We start from the raw sequence: 21133 nt of genomic DNA, 5'->3' as shown, positions 1-21133 counted from the left end.
AGTTGTTGGGTTAAAGGGATGTTTTGGGTGAAAGAGCTAAGTTGTGAAATGATGGGGTAGTTTTTTTGGGAACATTTTACACAAGCTTATTAAGTCTTTAGATACGCTCAATATGGTGGTGGTCATGTAATTCACCAATTAATGAGAACATTTTTATAGTTCCGATAAGGAAGTATTGATCGATAACAGCTCCGGTTCTTTTGTGCCTGGGAATGAACCCTGCACAAGAATAATGTCACTATGTTGGAGTTGAATCATATATCATTCTACAAATAACTCAAAGGAAGTGGATGAACGATGTTGACCGTGAGAAATTACACTAGACCTTCTAAAAATCCCAAAAATAGCCTTATTTGGCCTTTAACATTTTTGCAAATGCAAGAGTAATGTTATCGATTGCGTACTGGTATTGGACATAGCAAGCACAATTATCAGTTATAGCTTTGGTGCTGACATTCAATTAAGGTGCATCTCTAAAATGTTTGCAGGATTTGCACCAAATAGTGTTCATGGATGTAGTTTATGACTTAACTTATCTTGTGTCGTAACTCAAATGTTTGCATTTATGCAATTAAATATTGAGCAAATTTAACCAGGCCAAGATATGAAAAACATTAGGACTTACTATTTTACATTTGGCATTTTATTTACGGTAGTTATAATCTCAGGTTTAGGTTAGTGTGACCTTAGACAAATACGATTTAATTAAATGAGAGAAAGGTGTCCCTTTATATAATACACCCTGTGTAAAGTAAGATGTCTAACAGACTCAATAATATAACCCTATCAAAGATTACTGCAGCGACATGAGTCGGAAACAGTGCACGTCTTTGCCATACCACCTACTGCATTTGAGGAAGATGTCAGTTTATTAATTGTGCACAAATTAAATAAGATCAAGGGTCTGCCTCATCAGCAGACGGTGACATTTACATTGTGTCCCGCCTACAAGGCGTGGAATTGTGTCTCCTTTCCAAAAGTATTTTATGGGAGAGAGAGAGAGAGAGAACCATCACTGCATGAGTAACACTGAGCATCGACATTAGCAGCGAAGTAGGCTTCAGTAAAAACCACGCATCCGTTTCAAAGTAGAGCCAGAAAGCATCAGGACATCCTCGGAGCAGGCGCCGGGAGAGACAGGCTGCATCATGACTGCAATGGAGGAGCAGGCAGAGACTGGCTGGATGACTGAATAACATCGGCCGCCTTTTGAGGAGCACCGCTGGTACCGACTGTGAGAGCGCGTGAGTTCGCTGCTACTTTAGAATACAGCACGATGTAGTCCGTGCTAATGTTTAATATAACGTTACCGACGTTATCACGAGTTGTGATTGATTTCGCCAACGTGAAATAACCATGGCATAAGGTTGCAACATTGCAGCCGTTGCTGCATCAGTGTGTGTGAGCTCCCCGTGGTTTACCGCCGCTTTAGTCCAGCCTGATCGATAACCAGCCAACCGAGCCTTCAACCTTTTGTTTTTTTGCATTCGTTCATGATAAAAGAAGCGTGTATTGAACGGCATGAGCAGTGACTTCAAACGTCTGTGAGACGAGCCAGCACAGACCATGCCAACAAACGGCCAATCTTCCAGCATGCAAGCGGGTTGTTATCGCGTTTCATGCAAAAAAGACTGTACATGTGTCTTAATTTAATATTTTTTTCTAAAGGAAAATTGCCGACGCTGTTTTTCCCCCGCACAAACGGAGCAGTCATGATAAACACCGTATATAACCAGAGGGGGCGCCACTCCGCGTATTCAACTAACGTAGGCTAACTATAACTAGCTATCATAAAAGTTAGGCGCCTCGCAGACTAAGCTACATGTGTGAATGTTTTTATTTGAACCAGCATAGACAGAAGCCCCCTAACCACATTATAAGAATAGTAAAATGGCGTCAGAAACATCCGGGTCGCGGTGAAAAGTAGCAGTCGGGGGACAGAAAGAAGTTGAGCGTCTTTAGAGACGAAGCTCAGACCACACCGGGGGGATTTCTTTGCAGCTGTTGCTATGCTACCACTGCAGCGCGTGCAGAGCAGTTGCTAAGTGGTCTCCGTTAAAACCTCCCAGTACAGCAGCCCAGTAGAACCCAGTCCACCTATATACCAGTCAGATGACAGCATTGTTAAGGATATACAACTGTTTTAATCACGAAACTTTGCATGCATCTTATATCCTGCACTGAGCCACCAACATATGTCATAACCAGAGACGCACACGGGTATAAATTATCGCAATAATTGCAGGTGTGACAGTTCAAGGGGAAGTACATTTTATTTGATATACAATCACTAGAGAGAGAGAGAGAGAGAGAGAGTCTCCTGGAGGACAAAGATCCAGATCCAAAACATCTGGAAAGGGTAACCGATAGCCGAGGGAGAGAGAGAGAGAGAGAGAGAGAGAGAGGTCCCAGGAGAGGTCAAGAAAGTCTCAAAGTTTGTGAGAACAGAAATTCAACATATGCATACTTCACTGCAGATTCTCCAGAAGTAACTCGAGACAAGAGACTAAATTTGTATCTAATCTCATTTGAAAAAAAAAATTTACGTCATTGCTTTCTCCTGCAAGAGCCGTGTTTGATCATTAAACCAGGGCGAAGACCTCTTTGACAGTTGTGTTTCAGTAGAAGGGAGTGCAGCTGAAACTGAACAGAATCCAGAAGACTAGGAAGGTCTGTCTTTAAGTCGCTGGCACACCGTTTTGACAGGTCCTGTCGCTGCAGTGAAAGGATTCAGGACTGCAGGCTATCGCTCACCAAGTACAGTTGAAGTTGAAGGACCAGTGGCCAACGGTCCACGTACAGGCTGGTGTCGCTTCAAATGTGCCAAGAGAGTGATCTGACAGCACGGCTGTGACAGTCACAGCAGAAACCTCTCGTTGATACGAATGGTTTTAGTTCAAGAGCCTTTAAAAGAGTTTTATTTTATAACACATCTGGAGGTTGAATTGAAAAGACGCTTATTGATTGAGCCCCACCTTGTTTGAGTTTCATTTACCGGTAGTTTAATTTAATAGTAAGATTGTGTTTAAGCCACGTGTCACATAAAGCTGTCATGTTCAGACGATGCTGAAGAAGCTAATTGTTTATCAGGATGGCTTTGATAGACGGTTATCAGCTATGTATGAAACCACATTTGAGGGTCTTGTTTGGGCTGCAGCTTTCAGTTTTAGGCAAATATGTGGAGCCACATATTAGTATATGGGGAATGAATTGGAACAAGATGCCTTATATTATTATGGTATCCGAGCCATTGTTCATGTTATTAATAATATGATATGAAGACCAAAATTGCACCTATAACGCCTCTTGAAGAGTCAACTTTATGTTAATTATATTTGACTGCGTAATAATTAATGGAGAAATCAAATTACTTTTTGTAGTGTTTTAGACAAATATTTACCATCATTTGTAGTTTGAAAAATGTAATATGATGTTATTGACAGATGATACATCATAAATATCAATAGTCCTATGCTACAAAGGAAAACATAGATAACAATATGGCTATAACACTGCTTAACGCTGCATATCTTTAACCAAATGTCAGTGCTGAAAGTGCAGATTAGCAACAGAGAGAAACATCTCCCCATGTTCTTTAACACAAGAACAAACTTCAGAGAGGGCTGCGAGATCACATGTGTGACGTGGTGGGCCGTCTGCTTGAAGGTGCGGAGGCGGTGCAGTCGCTCCATCAGATGGCTGCTTAGACTCTGAATTGAATTGGCAGTTTTCACTGCGTATCATTTTGCAGAATCCAACTTAATTTGTTGTTGTTGATCACACATCCATCACGCTGTATCAGTCTGTTCATCTAATTTGTGACAGATTATGTGGAGAATGCAATGTGAGGATCCTGTGGTTCAAAGGTATTGAGATGAAAGCATTCAGGTCGTGCTTAGTATTTGTCGTACGATCTTTGTTCCAACTGTAGGATGTCTTCATCATGAGGAGCCAGCAGCTGTAGTGTAATGATGCTCTGACAGCCGAGTCTGTTGGAGCAAAACCTTCATTGTTTTATGAATGATCAAAGGACAACGTGTCAGACGTCAGGGCCATTGCTGACGTAACCTGGCAGGTGAACATATTTATAGAATCACACAAAGCTCAGGAAGACGGTGCCGCAGTGTTTAAATGTACTACAACGCTGGTAAACCTCTCTGGAAGATAATCATTCATTCTGGCTGGTTCAGGTTGTTTCACCACTAACGGTTTGGTGATGTTTAAGATTTATTTTCAAAATGAGCAGCTTTAAGCCGTACAAAGTGTTCTGTATCCTGAATGCAAAGAGACCAGCAAAGTCTTCTTCTTCTTTAACCAGCGACTCTGCCGAGTCTGTCAGACAGCTTTTCATGCTCATTGCAAGTCAGAGCAGAGAGGGAGAGCTCATTCCATTGTCAAGGACCGGTCGCTGCTGCGTTCCTCTTCCTCTTGTATTTCAGAGCAAATAATGAAACAAGTTTAATAAGCGTTGGTGCACCAGTGAACGTAGCCACAGTAACGTGGCTGTTATAATAAGCAGGAAATGTCTGTGGGTAAATAATAGTGTGCTCTTGCAATGAGTTAAATTAAACAATAGAGTGTATATGTGGTCTACATCAGCGTTGGCATTCAAATGTAATTTGAGAACCGATGGCCAGACATTTATATCCCGAAATTGTAGATGTCGCTACACAGCTTGTGTTTCTTGCAGTAGCCTACGTATGATTTATTTATTTAGTTTAACAAACCTGACAGCAATATATCACCTGATGTGATGTTGCACATTACATTTGTCTGCAAGCAAATTTGAGAATTGCGAGTGAGATGTTTCTAAATTACCTCAAACAAATGGTGGCATTTCAGTATTGCAACTTTACTTTACTTATCGGCCAACAAATACGTATTTGTGATAAGCTAAAGTGGGTGATGATAGAGGCCAGACTCTCTATATGTCCCACCATTAAGTTGCTGAGTTGCATATCAAGAAACCCCATTTGACTTCTTCAAGATGATGCCACAATAATTGGAACAAAACCAAAAAGTAAATTGTGAAAAAAGGTTGTTGAAGAAACAAATGGGATGTAAATATATTTGGCATATTTACTGGAAATAATAAAAGCATACCGAGGGCAACAAAGCACAGCAAACCCAGAGCCCAGTAAGCAGAGCGCTCGACCCAGTCAAGGTCTGTGTGTGTGTGTGTGTGATTGTGTGTGTGTGTGTGTGTGTGTGTGTGTGTGTGTGTGTGATTGTGTGTGTGTGTGTGTGTGTGTGTGTGTGTGTGTGGGTGGTTTTGTAAAACAGTCTTCCAGCTTATTGATCCGTTCACTGACAGATTCAGTTCAGAGGAGAGAAAATGCAGAGATGGACCGAACTGAGACTTTGTGCTCTTTAAGGAAAGCAAGATTTTACTCTGACACGACCGCTGTGTGGGTTTCTGTGTTCACAGGGAAGCTGACTGTGAGAGTGACCGACCCCCTCGACACGTCTCCATTAGGTGATGTATAACCTTTAGTTCATATTATTCTGAAGTTAATCAATCAACAGACTGAAACCCCAAAACATACACACACTCTTCTAAATATTTTGACCTACTGTTGGCGTGCAGAGTCAGAAAAACATTGATTTATAACAATGAAATTATACTTGTTTTACATTCTGAACAGGTTTGTTGTCCAACACAATATGTCACAGTGAAGTCAACAGTGTTTTAGAAGTGATTTAAAAACAGGTGTTCAATCCAAATAACCCAACGTGGGAAGTTGTACTGGAGATAAATCTGATTTCTTCTTTCTTCTGTAGGGTGCTGTGATAAGACAGCCATGCCGCCCCCAGCTGACATCGTGAAAGTTGCTATTGAATGGCCCGGTGCTAATGCTCAGCTGATAGAGATGGACCAGGTCTGTGTTTGTGTAAAACGCGACATTAAACGCATCTTCAGTTGGTCTCTAGGAACTCCTCTTCTTCTAACATCTAACTAGCTGTTAGTGGCTAAACCTTTACAAAGTCATTTCAATTAAATTTGTTCATAAATTACAAGAAATAACCCTTCATGAGTAATACATTTAGGATACGTAATCTTGCTTTTTGAATGTACGTGCTGTCATTGAAATGTTTTTTTTTTCTGTTTGCAGAAAAGACCATTGTCCTCAATAATACGGGAAGTATGTGATGGGTGAGCATTACTCCCACACGTTTGAATATTGTCCTTGTATTGATTTGTAATCTGACTTGCTGTTTAATTACCAAATGATGACATATATTAATAAAATGTTTGCAGGCTTAGAATGTCGGACTAAAAAGGGGTCAGAGAATGGCAGCTGTTAAACTTGTAACGTCCGGTCACAGTTGTGTCCCAGAGATACGATCCAACTGATACCTTAGGAACCATTCGTACCCATTACGTCTTTCCTTTATCTCTCATCATGTCTGCTTGTATCATAACACATGATGTTGTGCCTTACTGTTGTCTTCTTTTACCTGCTCTTTTGTCGTGTCCTCTAGTGATGAATATTGCACTTTTTCTTTTTATCTCACCCATCCACCTCTTAGCTGTATCTACCCACTGCCTCCCTTTTCCATTTCAAACTGAGAACTCTTTTCACGTTACTGTGAACACCCACTGAATAATTCTCCTCCACAATCTCTCAGTTTTTGCCATTTGTGTAAAATACAAATGCTGGAGGGAGCGATCTGACTTTCAACAACATTTTGTTCATGCATACTCTGAGTGTGCTGCATTAAAAGAAGTTACACTGCTTCTTTAGTTGGTATCTAACACTTGAACTGATGAAGTCACCTTCCCTCTCTCCCCCGTCCTCATCCTCAGCTGGTCTTTATCCGGCTCCGAGCAGTTTGCTCTGCGTTATGCCGATGGCCCTCAGCTTTACATCACTGAGCAGGTGAGCTGCACTGTTGTCTTCCTAAGCTTGAGTTGATGGCATTTCAAATTAGTGTTGAATGTGTTGAAAAATTCTTCCTTTATTGTCTCACAGAGCCGTGGTGAAATCAAGAACGGGACCATCCTTCGATTAGCCATTTCACCCGTGAGTCAGCTTTGTTAATTCCTGATCAGTTGTGTCTTTTTTTGAAAGAAGTTTTGAAATTGTAATATTCACAGTCTCCACCACCAAAACACACACAACAAAGTGCTGCCCAATGCGCTGTGCACTAATTCGGATTTATAACAACTTGGGTCTTTTTCTTGGCCGACTTCCTGATTCAACTCTGACCTATCGTATTCAAAGTAGTTTGATTCATGCTTTGTGCCTAAATGTTCTATCAATAGAGCATTTAATGCTTTATTCATCAGTTCTCTTGCTTGCTTTTTATAGTGATGTAAACATAAAACAATTATTCAGACAAAGGCATGTAAAATATATATATTAGTATATATATATATTGTCTCCATATGCTATTAGTGTTAAATAACATTTATTTATATATATATATATATATATATATATATATATATCATAGTTATTTAACACTAATAGCATATGGAGACAATGCATCAAATACGTGAAACCAACATCATTTGCATGTACTTTTATGGAGGTCCGGTTAAGAATGACCTGATGCAAAGCTTTAAAATCACACTCAAGTAATTGCGTGAATGAGTGGGTGAGGTAAACTGAAAGTGAGTTTTTCTTTGTGTCCGACAGGCTCGCGCTGCTCGTCAGCTCCTGGAGAGGATCCAATCCCACGGTATCGACGCTCGACTGGAGGCTCTGAAAGAGCTCGCCAAGCTGTCCGCAGACCCAACCTTTGCTGCGGAGTTCATCAATATGGAGGGCATCGGGACGCTGGCACGTCTTGTTGAGAGTGGCACCCAGTGAGCACAAATTGTGTTTGTTTTTATACTTCTTCATACGTGTGCTGTGAAAAGGCCTCTACTAACTCTTCTTTGCTTCCTTCAGCTTTGGTGAGATGCTGGCCTTCACTCTCACGGCCTTCCTGGAGCTAATGGATCATGGCATTGTGTCCTGGGACCTCATCTCCCTCTCCTTCATCAAACAGGTACCTCCTCCAACCAAAGAGCATTTCATCTGATGTTTTAGTTTCACAGCGAGCCCACTGAACAGATCGACACGGTTTTAAATCCCTCTTTTCATTCGTAGACTTTTATTTAATTACTTCATAAACCTTTCGTCCTACATGCCGGAAAAGAGTGGCTGCAGTTGCCTAGCAACTCCTCACATTATTCCAAGCTCCTTCAGTGTGTCGAGTATGTGACTCTTTGTCTCCTGAAAACTTTCTGAACTCTGGATTTACATTTTAGCTTTACGTTTTAATGAGGAAAGGGAACGTGGTGATTTTAATCTCTTAAGGATTACAAACTCCTGTGAAGTGACTCAGTTGGTGACGTTAACGATTCAGAGTCGTCTTCGTGTTGCTCGGTCGTCTCCGTCCTCACTCAGATCGCGGGCTATGTGAACCAGCCGATGGTGGACGTGTCCATCCTGCAGCGCTCTCTAGCCATCCTGGAGAGCATGGTCCTCAACAGCCACAGCCTCTACCATCGGGTGGCACAAGAGATCACCGTTGGACAGCTCATCGGGCATCTGCAAGTGTGAGCACACACACACGCACAGGGGCTTCGTGCACTCTGATATAGAGGGGGGGGGGGGCAGATGTGTGAGTGTAGCATTGTGGGGTAACTTAGGAAATTAATTAATTAATTAGAAATTTGCTACGATATTTGGCCCGTGGCACTTTTTAAAGTGTGAGTTGAGGATGCGTAGATGACCCCTATCAAACACTAAGGCTGATGTTGTTCTATATTGTTCTTGTTGTAAACAAATCCCATAAAAAAAGAAACCTTCTCTCATCCGAGCCCATTGGTTTCTATTGAAGACATACTCCTTAGAAAACAGGTCACATGTAGGCTTCATGTACATACTTTCCTAAAACAGCTGGGCACTGTAGTTTTGAGCAAACCTTACTCGATCAGAAGCAAGTAGTGCACTTATTGAGGACTACTTTCAGCAGCGGATTTATACACTGGCTCAACGTCTCCTCTCCTCACCCCAACATGGGTTAACTTTATGCTCCGACATAAGCAACTGCGATGAGGGCCCCAGCTTGGTTTGTGGGAGGAGGAAGGTGTCTGTGGGATTGCGAAACATACCATAAAAAAAATCCCGTGTTAATTGTATTGATGGAACAGTTCACCCAGTGCAACATTGTGGCTCTTAAATGCTTTTTGTAATCGTTTCTGGATAACAATGGAGCTCAATGGCACATGGAAAAGCTATATTAAGCAATAATTGTTAGTAGGATCCATTCGTTGTTGGTTTTGGTCTTTTTATGGTCATAAATATATTTCCAAGGACTTTTAAATATGTTCAAGATACTCTTAGTTTTACTGCTTGTAAAGAATATCATACAAGTATTGAAAACGGTGTGAAAGAGGGTTCTCTAAACATCCTGCAACCATCCCAAGTATTTGTAGTGATAGCGATAAAAGTGAGAGCATAGTTGTTCTTTAGTTAAAACTCTGTATGGACATTTGTGGAGCATGATGCTTCTAACTGGTTGTTGCAAAACTTGACATTCCTTCAGGTCAAACCAAGAGATCCAAACGTACGCCATCGCCCTCATCAATGCTCTTTTCCTGAAGGCACCAGAAGACAGACGGCAGGTCAGTTCCCTGTATTAGAGAAAAGCACTGAATACGCATAATAGATGGAAAAAGCTAGAATACTAAACAATGTTCCAGCCTCTCACTGCGCTCTGAGAAAGCCACCCATACATAAAAGACTGACATTTATTCATAAGAGTCGCATGTTTTTTGGTGTCAGAGCTGCAGATATTGTCTCTCTCTGGCTGCTAATGGTGGCAGCAGTGCGTTGGTTACGAAAGCTAATCCCATGAATACGACGTCTGTCTGCCAGCTGTCAGGATTCTGTCTGACAGTCATCGCTGTAATGACACACTCACTCAAAATAGTACTCGCTTTCCTTTTTAAAGTTTTCACATTTGTTATGCTGCAGTTATTCCAGAATAGCTCAGCGAGGTAGACCGACTGAAGGATGACTCACTGCTTGTGACAAATCGACAAAGTGCTTTGATCCGAGCAGAATGCAGTAATTTAAGATTCATTTAAAAAAAAAAAAAAAAAATGCTTTATTTATATTTGACTCAAGCATTGCACTCGATGCCAGCCAGTGGTTCACTATTTCACAAACGTGGCATGAAAAATGATTCGCGTGACATCCAAATATACTAAAATATGACATTTAGTTCCGGTTTGATTAAACAGAGTCGGACAGAAAAGAGCCAAATAGACAAAGACTAAAGGAGCGAGTGCTTCTTTGGATGTCTGTCCGGTATGTTCCTCATCACTGTCACATTTGTCTGTGCTGCGCTCACCCTGCAGTGATATCTTCTGTCACAGCTCACACAGTGCATGAGCATTCTGCATTGTTTCATCCTTTTTCACACATTGTCACTTGCCCTGTCTCGTATATAATTATGGTTCTCCATGTTGGAATTTGATTTGTATGTATTACTTGCATATATATTTTTTTACCACAGAAAAACAAGATTTTAAAGCTTCTATCCTCGACAGGGGAAATAATATCTCAGGAATTTAATTGGAAGAAAACACAGAGAGTGAGAATTGAACAGAATACATCCTACATCACAATACAATATCACTTCAATAATATATGTTTTACTTTTATAAGTAAATTTAAATATCATACCTTTACAACTAACTCACAAGATTTACTTTCATTTGATCAACAAAATAAACAAAAAATTGTGGCAGACACCGTTTTTTGTTGGCAAGATCTTTCCAATCATCTGTTTATCAATCCCAACCTTAGACTTTTCCATATCAGATTTCAGTATTCAACTAAATGCAACTATTTGACAGTAAATTGCAATTAATGTATAAATTAGTAATAATAGTTCATGAAGTGAGAGCTGAGGATATGGACATGGGCCTGTTAAAAGGAGATGACAAATGTCTACAAGTAAAATGTTTGACAAACAGCTACGTGAATGCTGCTCATGCTGGATTCTCTGTCTTTAATAATAAGTCTGAACACTTCCATCAATCACTTTAATTTGACACAAATGTCACACAATAGCAGCATCAAGTGGACGAGGCAGTGAGACGTTGTGTGCTTCAGAAACACAACTTTGACTGACTGCGAGAGATGTGTTTGTTTTAGTAGCCTAACTATAAATCAGCACTTTACATTGAATTTAGGGCAAATTTGACACTGAAGATATTTATACAGTGGAATATTTATATTCCAAAACTCCAAAAGGTCCTCAAATCCTGAGTCTTCCCAAAACAAAAATCTTCACTCGGTTTTGAAAGTGCTGATGAACAATGCAGAGTTGGTTTGAAGGCAGAGGGTTCAATGACATTGTGAGAAGAGGAGCGAGATTTTATTTCACTTAATTTCATCGTGGGTTGCATGAGGACGCACAGTATGTCCAGACATTTGTCTTAGAACATGCAGTCATCTCCTACTGCTGCTGCTGACCACTGGAGGGCAATCTGAGTCAGTTCTTTGAGATAAATGCATCAGAGGAACACGCAGTACTTATTGAATGTGGCTGATCACTAACAGCACTAAAACCAAGTACTTAACAGCGAAGCTCCTCTTTAAAATATAGATTTCTTTTGACTTTTTATAGTTTTCAAACAAAGGAGACTTGTTGGAAATCCTTCTAAAATCATGCAGCAATTCTGGCAGCAGTGTAGCAGTACAACACCATTCTAATATGTCATGATCTGATGAGTTGTCGCTCCAGTTTATTTTTACGGTGAAGGAAATCCCTTGACAGATTAAGGTTACATGACTAACTTCTCCGCTCAGGGAGCTACCAGGACACCACAGTCATTTTCATGCATAAATGGGGGTTTAAATATCACATTTTGCTCTGTGGGTTGATAGAATTGCACTGCTCTTTAGCTTGTAAAACCCTTTCAAAGCCAGTTGGATGAACCAATAAATGCGTGGTCGTCTGATTCGGCATGTAGGCCATGTGAGGTTTTTTCAAACAGCTAAATGTCGTGACTACTTCTTTTTTGACATTTTGTGGTTTTATGTTCTTATTTCGTTGCATGCTGTGCCGGTGATGTATCTCTGTATCTCATTGTCCATGTGTGTGCGCTCTTTGTTTCCATCACTGTTTCACCCACGTCCCTCCTCCCTCCCTTCAATCTGTAGGAGGAGTATACTAACCCGCTGGAGCAGCACCTCACTGTGAGTACACATCCGTCAGCATCTCCTACCGTCCTCTCCATCCCACTGCCCTTCTCCTCCCTCACTCTCCATCTCTTTCTGTGTCATTGAAAGCCGCTATATAATCCATGCAGCAGCAGACAGACTGTGTTGACAGATTAAACAATGTTTTACAGAAGGTGTGAAGGGCAAATAGTTATAACCAGTGATGGAAACATAGCTTCAGAGTGCTTCTGCATTTCAGTAGTTGTTTAAAATTCCCATTTGCTGTAGGTAGACTTTGGTAAAGTTACTGCTGTGCACTGCTTTGCTGTGTAATAAAGCATCAGCGCTCTGTGTTGGAATAACGTGTCTCTTTACCCTCAGGAAATGGCCAGCACTTTGGCTCAGAAGCACCTGCGATCCATCATCCTCAATGTGAGTATCAAATCTGAAGTGGAAGTTTGAAAGTATTTTTCTGGAGTTAACGCTCTGCTTCAGAGGCTGTGAAGTATCCAGGTGTGAACACAGGATTTGAAGAGTTCCCAGAGGTTGGGTTTGATACTAGTAGTGGCTAAATCAAACATTGGAGCACTTTCTTTATACAACATATTTCTGTTCAGCCTTCTTTGAGGCTATCCTTTGCTGGGGTCTGGTGGTCGTTGGGGGGGGGGTTCTGGGACCACCAGTTCAGAATGTGTAGATGTTACTCACGTGGAGAGCTGCGGCAGAGAACCAGCAAATGGGATACAAAATCTGCTCTGAGAATTATTCTTTTTGGCACCGACTCTTCTGGAAGTGCCTGACTGAACTGGCTGCAAATTTTAGTGTGGAAGACATTCAGGAAGCATCCTGGAGCAGCTCCAGCTGCCGTGTTCTCTCATCGACCCAAAACCAGTCTGTCTGTTAAGGAGACTCATAAATTGTAGTAAAATATAGAGGCTTTGCTCTTAACAAAATGCTCTTCTTTCATCAGCATGTTATCAGAGGCAATCGACCAATCAAAGCAGAAATGGCACATCAGCTGTATGTGCTGCAGGTGTTGACCTTCAACCTTTTGGAGGAACGAATGATGACCAAAATGGATCCCAATGACCAGGTAAGAATGTAGAGAGGGAACTTTCTGTTCGGCAGATCATTGGCTTGTGTGTTTCGATAATGCCATTTATTCTCTTACAATACAACAAATGCCTTTTAGATGTAAAAGAATATAACAAATCGATCGATCAACAACATGGTTCATCAAACTTTGATCGGTGTCTTTAAAGGTTTTAATAATCTCAGGTGGGTTTACACTCAAATAGATTTGCATTAAGTGTAAAAAGAGGACGAGGTAATTAACATAATTAACCTGTCCTTTGAACCTGCATGCACAAAGTGCACTGTGTACATGCTCCACGCACGGAAATGTAATTTCCGGTCTATTTTCCCTGAGATTACATTTTTAATTCCAAAAAAAAGTCAAAAAGTATTATTATGTGGTTGCTATAATGTTAAAAAATGCTAATTGTTCATAAAAATGTGAATAATGTTGACTTGCTGTGGTCCAGGCTCAGAGAGACATCATATTTGAGCTGCGAAGGATTGCTTTCGATGGAGAAAATGACCCCACTGGTACAGAGAAGAGAAAGGCCATGTACACCAAGGACTATAAGATGCTGGGCTTCACTGTGAGTCTCCACTATAGATATCAGTTACATCTTTTTAGTTACATGTTTTAAAACTGCTTGAACATTTCTGTTTTAAATGCAGAACCATGTGAATCCGGCCATGGACTTCACCCAGACTCCCCCGGGAATGCTGGCTTTGGACAACATGCTGTACCTCGCAAAGGTTCACCAGGACACCTACATCAGGGTGGGTTTGGGCCTCGTGCAGGACTTTGCTCAACTCACAGAGGTGCCACATCTAACGTGTCTTCTCACTCACGGCAGATTGTGCTGGAGAACAGCAGCCGAGAGGACAAGCACGAATGTCCCTTCGGCCGGTGTGCCATCGAACTCACTCGAATGTTGTGCGAGATTCTCCAGGTTGGAGAATTGCGTAAGTAGATCTGTGTTTGACACGAGGGGAACATGTTGTACTTTTTAAAAATCCACAATCTTAAAATGGCTCAGAAATTGTGGTGTGACACTCGTTATTCCAGGCCAGTGTGTGTGTGTGGGAGGAAAATGCCTCTCGTACTAACTTTTTATTCTTTCATATTTTATTTTGTGTAGCTAATGAGGGCTGCAACGACTACCACCCCATGTTCTTCACTCATGACCGGGCATGGGAGGAGTTCTTCTGTGTCTGCATCCAACTACTTAATAAAACCTGGAAGGAGATGAGGGCCACAGCTGAGGACTTCAATAAGGTCTGAGACTAAAGCGCTCTCACAGTCGTCAATAACACATGCAGCTGGATCTGATAACGTTTATCCCATCACCTCTTAAGATTTAGGAAGTCTGATACATTTTTATTCCACCTTTCCTCACTTATTCCGTGCATATGTGCTTCAACCCTGAGCAGGTGATGCAGGTGGTCCGTGAGCAGATCACCAGGGCTCTGGCAATGAAGCCGTCGTCTTTAGACCAGCTGAAGAATAAACTGCGAGGCCTCAACTATTCAGAGATCCTGCGTCTGCGGCAGTCAGAGAGAATGAGCCAGGACGACTTCCAGTCTCCTCCCATCATGTCAGTGTGTAGTAAAGATAAATAATTGTCCGGTATCGTGCACATTTATGCGTGTTTTTCCTTTTGTTGCTCACGCCGTATTTGTCCTCCAGTGAGCTGCGGGAGAGAATTCAGCCAGAGATCTTAGAGCTCATCAAGCAGCAGCGACTCAACCGGCTGTGTGAGGGGAGCTGTTTCCGCAAGCTGGGGAACCGCCGAAGGCAAGGTACACACCGTATCAATACAATCCCGTTGCTTTCTTTCTGAGTAGCAGCTAAGCACTGTGTTGTTTTGTGTCTCTGCCTCTTAGAGAAGTTTTGGTTCTGCAGACTTTCACTGAATCACAAAGTGCTGCACTACGGAGACCTCGATGAGTCACCTCAGGGTGAAGTGCCTTTTGAGCTGCTCAGCGACAAGAGTGAGATTGGCCCCGTCTCCCATCTCGTGAACCTTTCATTACACACATGATGACACATTCACTAGCAGACCACATGTGTCTGTCAGCAGGCTGACCTTAATAAACGTCTCTTCGTGTTCCTCTCAGTCCCCGTCTCTGATATCAAATCTGTGGTGACCGGGAAGGACTGCCCTCATATGAAAGAGAAAAGTGCTCTGAAACAAAACAAGGTATTAGTTTACTTTGTTTTTTTTTACTGTCATTCCAGTCAGATGGCTGTCCTTTCATTCCTTGCCGTCACTGAGTGTGTTGTTTGTCCTCATGTTTGCTTCCCTCAGGAGGTGCTGGAGTTGGCCTTCTCCGTCCTCTATGATCCCGATGAGACGCTCAATTTTGTTGCACCGAACAAGTATGAGGTGAGCTCAGCAACAGTGAGGCTTAAAGCTGCATGATTCAATATTCATTTTAACAATGGGCAACAACGGCTAACATTATTGCTATTACCAGTTTACCCGGTTATAATATGTCTGTGTGGCCAAAACAGTTATCAACACTGCTGCTTTCACGATATAGCTTAGACCTGGCATTATTTGTGAAACCACCTAAATAACTTTAAACGTTATTTAATAGTCACATACATCCATGAAATTTGACCTCTGCATTTAATTCATCTTAAGCATTAAGAAAACGCTGTAAAGAGCCCAGTGAACAACTGTCTCAATATCATATTTTTACAACATGATTATAATGACTAAAATAATTCACAATAAAGATAATCTCGCAATATCTTTAGAAAATGTGAAAAAATACATGTGATGATAATAATGCTATCAGTGAAATTCATCCTACATTTAGTTTATTGTGCGTGTTGTCTCTTTTTTTGCTAATTAATTCCATAACTACAAAAGCGTGATTTAATATTATCTTATGTTTCTTATCAACGTGATATCAATATTTCATATTTAAATATCGCGGTTATCATCAATATCGGTATATCAGTCAAAAACATGCAACTTTAATTTCAAATGTGTACCATATTAGCATAAATCTGGATCAACAAACGAACCTACAACTTGTTGACGTGCACAGCAGCGTGAACCGACTGACTCACTGTTCTCGTGCATGTTCCTCTGTGTGGTGTTCTCGGGGCAGTACTGCATCTGGACTGACGGGCTGTGCGCGCTGCTGGGCAGAGAGATGGGCAGTGACCTGACTCGCAGCGACCTCGATACTCTCATCAGCATGGAGATGAAGCTCCGCCTCCTCGACCTAGAGAACATCACCATCCCAGAAGCCCCACCCCCCGTGCCGAAGGAGCCTAGCTCTTATAACTTCACCTACAACTACAGCTGAGATGTGCGTGTGTGTGTGTTTGTCAAGGATGATTATCTTTTGATGAATTTAGCTGCAGATGTTTGCACCTCGAGAGGTTACTTTGAACACTTTTTTCTTTTTCTTTTTTTACATTTCAGAGCCCTGGAGACTTGTCTCTGTCCATGTTTGTGATGCTGTATGGTTCGTCTAATAGAGGAAATGTGTTTATAGCTTCACAGGGAGGTCCAAGGTCAGGGTCCACCACAGAGCAGTGCCTCCTGTGAGTGAATCTCATTTATCAGTGCAGTCTCCAGGCAACGCATCCCCCTTCTTTGCTATTTAAAGGTATAAAGCTGCCTAAAAAGTGTGCCTGATGGCGAGTACAGATCTGCAAATGAGTCTTTAATTGAGTGGATTTCAGTCAGATTGTGGCTTAACTGTTTAAGTGCACTTGAAGTGACTACCATTCCAGTGGTAACACCTTTGATTCGGTCGATCCCTCCATATGACTGACGTATGATGTAACGTCACGCAGAGTAGAGTGAGTGGGCCGAGAGTTTACACACACACACACACACACACACACACACACTCCTGAAATGACATTCAGCCAGTGTCTCGCTCAAAGTCACTTTAGCGGGAGGGTGAGTTGATGTCAGGAGGTATTGAACATGACGTTTCTGGTGAAAGGACGGTCTCCCTAATCAGAACACCATCCTTATGTCATCGTGAAGATATTTGACCAGCAGTTCAGTATTAAAAATAAAATGTGCTAAAATTCAGTTCTAAAGAGAACTAGAAGCACAATTTAAAAAATCTACTTATACAACAGATAAGGTCTAAGGGTAATAACTGTTTGTTACTTTTATTATGTTTATCATACTGGGATGCAAAAGCCTAGGGCTGCAACTAACAATTATGTTCATGAATTGATCATTTGATCCATGAAATAACATAAATGAGTGGAAAATACACAATTCCCTAGAAATTCAGTTCTCAAGGTAACATCAATGTTGTTTTGTCTGACGAATGTCAGTAAAAAAAACCCAACAAAATCAGCTTGCAAAATATAACTAGCAAATAATTATACCTGAGAAGGTGGATCCTGTTCATTTTTGCCTTTTTCTTAAAAAAAATGTGTAAACCAATAAGTGTTTGTCAGAATGTTTGCAGATGAATTGCCTGTCCATCAACTAATCAATTAATGCACTAATCGTTTCACAAAGAACACACAAAAGTGTTCCTGACAGCTTATGAATTGCTTACAGCTTCTGTTCACGCAACATTCTGCTTCAGATCGTTTGACTCACTTCTCTCCTCAGACATCTTTTCATAGCCGGGTAAACAGTGCGAGTTAGATATACGTATCCCGTTGAAGTGAAACTGTTTAAGCATGTTGTGTGAAGGAAGACACCATTGCCGGCTCCATGTGTCTGTGAGTGTGTATTCGTGTGTGCAGCTTTGAGGTGCAGTGTAAATTGTTTATGTTGAGAGATGGAAGGAATAATCTCAATATTTCATACAAATCCAACGCTTTAAAAAACATGAATGACCCTTTTTTGTTGAGTTATAGTCACTGCATTGCCTTATCAGTCAAAGTTACCTGATATTGTTGGTAAAAGTAGCATTTATAAGCAGTACATGAATAGTTTATAACACTTTATACTATAATGTGTGTTAGTTCATGTTTTTGTTATTATGACTTCTCCTATGAAGCATTCACTACAGATGAGTGAACATTAAATTAATGTTTGATAACATTAAAACAGTTGAAATGAATTATGATCATATATCTTCAATATATGTTAACATATAGTAGATTGTTACAGTATCACAATTTTACATTGTGTTTTTACAACTATGTTATACTGTTATTAAACACTGATTCACTGCTAATACACCAGTTATAGATGCTTCATAGGAGGAGTAACAGTTGTTTTTATAAACCACTAATTAATTGTTTATACACTGCTTATAAATGCTAAATTAGGTTTGTGTTTCCATGTTCGGTAAGATTATAGTGACAAGTTGGTGTTTCTTTCCAGTCAAAAAAAACCTGCCTGACAGTGTTTGATGCCCCTTGTGTTTGAATTAATCAGCAGCTTTGAGGCTCGATTCCAGACTTTTTTTCGGCACGCTGCACAGGCGAGCGGGACTAAAGAGCAGCTCTGTCGGCCTGTTTTAGAAACACGACCCTCCCATGAATGGAAGCAGGTCAAAACCAGCTGAGTGACATGGCTGTGGGCATGGGGAACATCTCGTGCTGCTCATGTATCGTATGAGCAGACCGTATTCTGTGCTTTGTATGCGGTGATATAAATGATAGTGCTGTCGCTTGATGTTGTTTTCTTATTTCCATAGTGTCATTGGTTTGTGTATTTGATTCACTTTAGTCACTTAATGTCCCGTCTAAACCAGTACTAATCACTACTGTCACTTGTTGATGCAGAATAGAATTATATTTTTGTAAATGATTGTACGATCTTGTCAGCTGTGAAGAGAATGGGTATCGAACCAACAGCATCGCTCTGTACAATACATCCAACATGCCCATAACTGTGGAAGGACATTCACACTAAAAAAAATACAAAGTCACCACCAAGTTTTCAAACTACAAGCACCTCATATTGTTTAGGAATGACACCCACTCCAGCACCCAATGATGATGTCAGTGTTCATGTATCTTATAATGCTAATCGAAATAATGAAAAATGCCATTACTGTTGATGATGTTCGTGAAAAGGAATATATTTTATGTTAGTTGTTTTCAAATAATGTTTCTGTTGTTTGGTTTTTAACCAATGTTGGAGGTTGTAAAGGTTCCCTGTGGAGTTTTAGACTTCTAGTCGTGCTGTGGAGCGCTCTTTCTCCGAGTGGGTCCCTGTTCTGTATGTCTAACGCACGCAAACGAGGACGCACTTGTGGTACAAATTCCTGCCAATGGTTTTACGTCACACGACTACACTGATCAACAGGTGGCGGCAATTCACCGAGAAATGCTGCAATGCTCCAGAAAGGGCAGTGTAGATGAATTCTGCACGCTATTAAAGATGGATGTTAACAATACTCGATGTAAAATACTGAAACAATCATTTTGCAAATGTTTTCTGGCACGCTTATTAGACCTCAAGGACACACACTCGTGTTAGTGAGCGACACTGAATGTAAACAAAAGAAAACTCCACAGGGCCCCCTTTACTGCTCAAAAAGGGTTATTTTATATTCCCGTAAGTCGTCGGACTGCAGCTAAAATATATCAATAATGACAAATACTGCAGTGAGTAAAGTATTGTTGCGTTGGATGTACTAACAGTATGAATTGGTACTCTTTTACATGACTTGCTAAACTATTTATTTCCACTTGCTAGTGATCGTAAAGAATGACGTATTGGTGAAGAAATAACCACATAAAGTCAAAATATGGTTTACATATAGATCGTTGTATGTATATACAGTATTGTGTTGCCTTATTGAAGAAAATGTATCATGTTTTGTGTGAATAAATACAGAGTCTAACTAGATTAGATGAGACATCTTTATTGTCCACTCACATGGGTCTTTGTCTTTGTCTACGGTTCAAAGTTACTTTTTTACTGACAATATTTTCTTCTACCTTTTTAGATAAACCTGGAATTATTCAACCACATCAATTAAGATGTATTCATATATATTTATATGATATAAAGAAGAAGCCTTTGACAGTGTGTTGTCAAAAGAAAGTAGTATAAGAATTATTCAGATATTTTACTTTCAGTTTTCCCTGTGTCGTTTCAGACCTCCAGTAGCGCGTTCTTCATTATCCAGGTCCCCGTTTTGCTCGTCTCGTGCACGCGCGCGATGTCACGCGCGCTGCAGTGACACCAACACTCGCATGGCGTGCCTCTATTCCCGTGATCTGCAGGTGGAGGTAATACGCCAAGATACGCAACGAAGCGCCATCAAAGCAGAGAAGAAGAAAACTGCAAGCCGGTCAGCGTGGATGTAAACAGTGCAGGATTTAAAATACTTCAAAATCGACTTTGCAAATGTTTGATTAGAACGGAAATACAACAACATATTCGTCAGAGCTCAAAGTAACACACAGTGCATGTTGGTGAGTAACTCTAAATGTAAACATTACTTTTTTATTTTGAAGAAAACTCAACAGGACCCTTTTAAATATAGGTGTCAATACCTCATTGCAAATAAAGGTTCAGCATTCATTGATGTTACTTCAGAACTATTAGCAGATATCAAAGGTATCAAAACAATGTAAGCCCTCGTTATGGAGGCAGAAGGGGCCTTGTCATTGTTAGATGCACTTCATATAAGGGGATTATTTGACTGATGAATTATAAGTAAAAAAAACATTTTAGTGTTGTAGTTGGCCTAGTTGGAGCTATTTTTTAATCTACATTTGGAATTAGTTTTCTGTAGGCTAAAGCAGTATCTCACATTCATAAGGTTGTATAATTTAAGCTGTCTAATAGTGCAGTAAAGGCAGCCTACATATTAGCCTCTGAAATTTAGTGGAGTCAAAGTATAAAGTAGCATAAAATGGAAGAACAACCATGTATTTATTTTCACTACTTAAATGTACTGAGTTACTTTCAACCACTCAG

General features: G+C 40.7%; 1 protein-coding gene across 2 annotated transcripts; it reads left to right on the top strand.

The window, feature by feature from the left end:
- The first annotated feature begins 1034 nt into the window (after positions 1-1034).
- On the top strand, positions 1035-20039 carry LOC306775515 (engulfment and cell motility protein 2). 2 transcript variants are annotated; one of them, XM_079265966.1, is made up of 24 exons: positions 1035-1244; positions 5429-5476; positions 5782-5879; positions 6114-6154; positions 6809-6881; positions 6975-7025; positions 7644-7813; positions 7899-7998; positions 8400-8551; positions 9544-9622; positions 12174-12209; positions 12555-12605; positions 13144-13266; positions 13718-13837; positions 13920-14024; positions 14102-14210; positions 14387-14523; positions 14679-14842; positions 14935-15047; positions 15132-15239; positions 15366-15448; positions 15557-15634; positions 16371-16574; positions 16691-20039. In XM_079265966.1, the coding sequence occupies exons 3-23, from the start codon at positions 5802-5804 to the stop codon at positions 16569-16571; spliced, it is 2172 nt and encodes a 723-aa protein (XP_079122092.1). In that variant the 5' UTR covers positions 1035-1244; positions 5429-5476; positions 5782-5801; the 3' UTR covers positions 16572-16574; positions 16691-20039. The 2 variants fall into 2 exon arrangements, with proteins under 2 accessions (XP_079122092.1, XP_079122091.1); XM_079265965.1 differs by having other exon boundaries at positions 16371-20039.
- Positions 20040-21133: the final 1094 nt, after the last annotated feature.

This window comes from Melanostigma gelatinosum (assembly GCF_949748355.1).
Source record: "Melanostigma gelatinosum genome assembly, chromosome: 3".
In the NCBI taxonomy this organism is placed as follows: Eukaryota; Metazoa; Chordata; class Actinopteri; order Perciformes; family Zoarcidae; genus Melanostigma; species Melanostigma gelatinosum.
Note: the sequence above shows the minus strand (reverse complement) of the source record. Positions and strands in the feature narration are given on the sequence as shown.